This window comes from Papaver somniferum, chromosome 7 (assembly GCF_003573695.1).
Source record: "Papaver somniferum cultivar HN1 chromosome 7, ASM357369v1, whole genome shotgun sequence".
Taxonomy (NCBI): domain Eukaryota; kingdom Viridiplantae; phylum Streptophyta; class Magnoliopsida; order Ranunculales; family Papaveraceae; genus Papaver; species Papaver somniferum.
In genome coordinates, this window is record NC_039364.1 from 26,241,710 (window position 1) to 26,246,108 (window position 4,399).

A 4,399-nucleotide genomic window follows, 5' to 3' on the forward strand; every position below is an offset into this window, starting at 1 on the left:
CCTTAAGAGTTATGAAACAACTAGTCAACTTCAACGGAGCAAAGTGATCATCTGCAACGTATCACCTTTACTTGTATCTATCACGTTGTACTCTTTTCACTTAGTCAAGGTTTTATCCCACTGGATTTTCCTTGTCAAGGTCTTAATGAGGCAACATATTCGAGTCCAACTATGTTCTAAGTTTGCTTAATATTGCACTCTTTTTCTATAGTTCAGGTTTTGTCCCTCTGAGTTTTCCTGACGAAGTTTTAACAAGGCAATTAACTTAGACTCGTCGATCTATGAAGGTCGTATTGTATGTGATGAACTACATGTAAAGTACGAGACAACATGTGAAGTACTACATGTGAAAAGTTGTACCAAGGTTTTATCCCACTGGGTTTTCCTTGTCAAAGTTTTAGTAAGGCAATTGATTTCGGCACAAGTCATCAAGGAGAGAACGACATTTGAAGAACTACATTCAAAGCACCATATATGAAGCACTATGAATAAAGTTTTGTTATTGAACCACACAAGGGGGAGTGTTACAGGGGTGCGGTCCATCTAGTTTCCCATTTATTTGTATATACAGAAACCTATGTATAACTACAACTAATCTCTCTAATAAGATATTCTCATTCTTGTCTCTACATCTTCTTCAGTTACCTCTAATTCTCCTTAAACAGTTGTTTATATCTTGAAGTCATTTTGAAATTATGTTTTTATATTGACTTTTGACTTTTTCAACTTAACTGTAATTTCTCAAGATATATCCAAACACCTCCTTACATGTGGGGTAAAATTTACTTAAATGGTATGTAAAAGACATGAGCAGCTGACTGGAAAAAAGTAAATGAAGAACACTAAAAATGGTTATAAAACAGAGCATGGTTGAAAAAACATCAGAGGCTTAAAGATTAGTTTTTTTCAATTGAAATCTGAAGATTCAGTGTAGTTCCCTTGAAACTAAGATATAAAGATTAGGCATTTGATTTCTGATTTCAGCATCACTTTTTCAAGAGCTTAATTGAAGACATTTCAAGGAAAAAGGTACTGATCTTTATTTCTACTCCATTTTCATTTTCTTTGTTCTTTGAGCTTATGGTTTCATACTTGAGCTATCTCTGCAATAAAAACATGTTTTTTTTTAAAGAAAACTTCAGTGCTAGTCATTTAATTGGTAAAGAAACAGAGTGTAGTTCAATCAGAAAACTAAGCTTTTTCACTTCTTACTCTTAGAATAATATGAGATCTAGGAAAACCCTTATGATTTGAAGTATGATGGGTCTCAGTGATTCATGAATTTTAGCTTCCACTCTGTTAAAAAAAAGTACGGGGAACTGCCCCACTGGCTATTAAAGGCAACTGGGATCTTTCCCCCTCCTGCTCTCTGTTACTATAGTATTTTGATTTAATCTAGGTTTTTGTTTTTGTAGGAAGAAATTGAGAAGATTGTGAAAAGTGGGAACAAGAATCAAGGTCTAAAGAAATGAATTTTTTCACATTTCTTTCAAAAAATTATCACCACCACCTTGTAAGTAGACAACCTAAACATGTTTGTTACTTCTCTTATGTAATCTGCAATTGATTGATTATTTGAAATATATATGAATTGATCATGCAGAAGTTGCCAAAGAAGTTTGTGAAGAATTTTTTGATGAGTGAATTTTCAGAGATTGGTGGTAGTACTGTGAGTTTGAAAGGACCAAGTGGGCGAACTTGGACTGTTGAATTGATGAGAAAAGGTGACAGTACATTGTACTTGAAAAAGGGGTGGGAAGTATTTGTGAAGGAACATAATTTGGGAGAAAATGATGCATTGTTCTTCAAATACAGATCAGGAGGAATTTTTGATGTCTTAATGTTTGATGATGGGGATTTTTGCAAGAAAGAAAGTTCATATTTTGTGAGGAATTGTCAAGGTTGTCATATGAGTACTAATGTGAGGTTGAATGAGAGAAGAAGAGTAGAAAGCGAGCCTAGGCTATATTATGAAGGAGAAAATGAGCCTAGGCGATTTAAAGGAGAGAATAAGCCTAGGCGACATAAAGAAGGAGAAAATGAGCCTACGCGTTCAGAGGAAGTAGAAAGTGAACCTTCTATAGAGATCATTGAACCGAAGAGGTTGCGCTACACAGACAAACCAATCACCATTAGTGATGAGGAGCAGGAGGAGGAGGATGCTGACAGAGAAACACCTCGATTTCTCGGAAGAGTACCTGTTTGTTTTGGGCGGCGTTTGCCTAAATCAGTTCCTGGTTGTCAAAGCAAAGCTCTAGTTAGAACAACAGAAGTTTCTGTTACAGGCGAAAACAGCGAAGGTGGTAACAATCTCTTCTGTTATGTAATCATATGGACGGAGATTACAAGCCGAAGCTGGACACAATAATACAACCGCGCACACCGAATCAGTTTTGAGTCTGTTTAGAAACTAAACTAAGGATAGTCTAGTAAAATACTTGTAACCACTCAACCTAAAGGAACATTATTAGGTTAGAAAGGGGAGGAGCCTCCTTCTTTCTCTACTTTTCTCACTTAACTCCATCTCAGATGGAGCTTGATCCCCATTGTAATGGAACCAATACTTAATAAAACTCACACTATCAGTACCCGTGATCAATTTAGATATTTCAATATCGAACCACGTAAATCGCCTGTGTTAATTTGTTCTTATATTTCTGCACCTAACATTTTGTTTATGATTTTCTATTTACATCTTGTTTTGCCTATTGTTTTATCATCTTGATCAATTGGTTGTGATGCTAGATAATTGATGTTCACAAGAACAACAGAAGTTTCTGTTACAGGCGAAAACAGCGAAGGTGGTAACGATCTATTCTGTTATGTATTAAAAATTTTATTGAGCTACACATTGGTATGCATCTTTTTCATTTGATTGTATACACTGACTCGCGCTTTCAGATGAGGAGACGGAAGTTAACCAAGTATCCCCACTGGCTATAGCATTGCACAAAAGAACTGTCCACGCAAAAGAGATCCATTTACCTTATAAACAATCTATTCGTGAAGGTAAACATCGGGGAACACCGCATTTTGTTGTACTCATACAACCTAGCCATGTATCAGGCATCTGCTGCATGGTAAATCTTTTCCTCTTAATCATTACAGGACTTGAGGAAAGCATTTATGAGTGTTTTATATTTAACATGTAGAGATGCAATTGCAGGTAATTCCTATTAAATCAGCAAGGAAGTATTTACCTAATGGAAGTGACAACATATCCCTTAAGATGAATGGTAAAACATGGCAACCTCAATTTACATATTATGGGAGGATTGCAGGATTCCGTGGTCCGGGTTGGAAAAAATTTGTACTCAAAAACAAATTGGAAGTAGGAAATGCGTGTTCGTTTGAGAAGACTACTTCTTCTGCATTGTCGTCTAGAACTCCAAGCAACTCAATTACCCTCAGTGTCAGCATCTTCCGGAATGTGGTTTAGCCGTAGAAGGTGGCATCAAGTCTAATGACAAAAAAGATCAGGAAGACCACGAAGAAAGTCACATTGAATCCTATGTGTTACCAAAGTAGTTTACATTCATGGTATTTATATTGTTATCAGTTCTGTTTGAGCTTGGCTTAAGTTGCTACTTTAAAAATTATTGGACTCCTAGTATTACTGAAAGATATTGCTAAGCTCTGACTATTGTTACAATCTGAAATATGATAAGCAACATTACAATTTTATCTCCATATCTCTTAACAACATGCATGCACCTAGGTATTACAGACATGGTCACTGCCATTTCTAAGAGGAAAGAGCAGATCAAATTTCTTAAGTTCATCAAAATATGCATAAAAACCATCTTGCCGTACGGAATACGGACATTTTGTGTGGCAATTATGCCAGTCTCTCTTCATTTTATATACTTCATAGCTACCTCGAATCGTCTTTCCAGTTGAATCGCTCGACCTCATAAAACACCTAACGTTTTTGCGTTTTTGTACGCATAAAGTTCTTGCGAAACTTCCAAGAGAATGCTTCACCGTATGCGAGTTTATGCTCACCCAGATCGACATCCTTTGATTTACAATGAATTGTAAGGACCGTCTTGTCAGATATATCGTTTCTTACTGAGGCATGAATCGCTTTCCAAAAGCCACCAAATGCCGAACCCTCACAAACTAGTAATGCCAAGATCACCAGGCCAACAACAACATAGATGATACTACTATTTACTCTACTCTCGTAATCACCCATTAGTCTCATATTATTAATCTTTGCTATTCTTACTCTCCCTAATCACTAGTTTCCCTACTTCTTTCTCTGTAAATGATATATAACTTGTACATACAAATGGGATATTCTGATTTCAGTTAGAGCCTGACAAGATTATTCTAGTTATATTCTCCAACTTAAATGCACTCTGCAAGTCACCTGCAAATATACTCTTCAGATGTA

At 36.2% G+C, this 4,399-nt stretch overlaps 1 protein-coding gene across 1 annotated transcript; it reads left to right on the forward strand.

Moving 5' to 3' along the window:
* The first annotated feature begins 933 nt into the window (after nucleotides 1-933).
* On the forward strand, nucleotides 934-3,605 carry LOC113292830 (B3 domain-containing protein Os03g0622100-like). The gene is made up of 5 exons (XM_026541673.1): nucleotides 934-1,029; nucleotides 1,416-1,513; nucleotides 1,604-2,300; nucleotides 2,902-3,080; nucleotides 3,167-3,605. The coding sequence occupies exons 2-5, from the start codon at nucleotides 1,469-1,471 to the stop codon at nucleotides 3,437-3,439; spliced, it is 1,194 nt and encodes a 397-aa protein (XP_026397458.1). The 5' UTR covers nucleotides 934-1,029; nucleotides 1,416-1,468; the 3' UTR covers nucleotides 3,440-3,605.
* The last annotated feature ends 794 nt before the right edge of the window (nucleotides 3,606-4,399 follow it).

What these genes read in the sequence shown, in the direction of transcription:
- LOC113292830 (XM_026541673.1), top strand. Translation starts at nt 1,469, where the DNA reads ATGAATTTTTTCACATTTCTTTCAAAAAATTATCACCACCACCTT. An exon ending in AAAATTATCACCACCACCTT is followed by an intron (nt 1,514 to 1,603) that starts GTAAGTAGACAA and finishes TTGATCATGCAG; the next exon opens with AAGTTGCCAAAGAAGTTTGT. An exon ending in TATCAGGCATCTGCTGCATG is followed by an intron (nt 3,081 to 3,166) that starts GTAAATCTTTTC and finishes ATGCAATTGCAG; the next exon opens with GTAATTCCTATTAAATCAGC.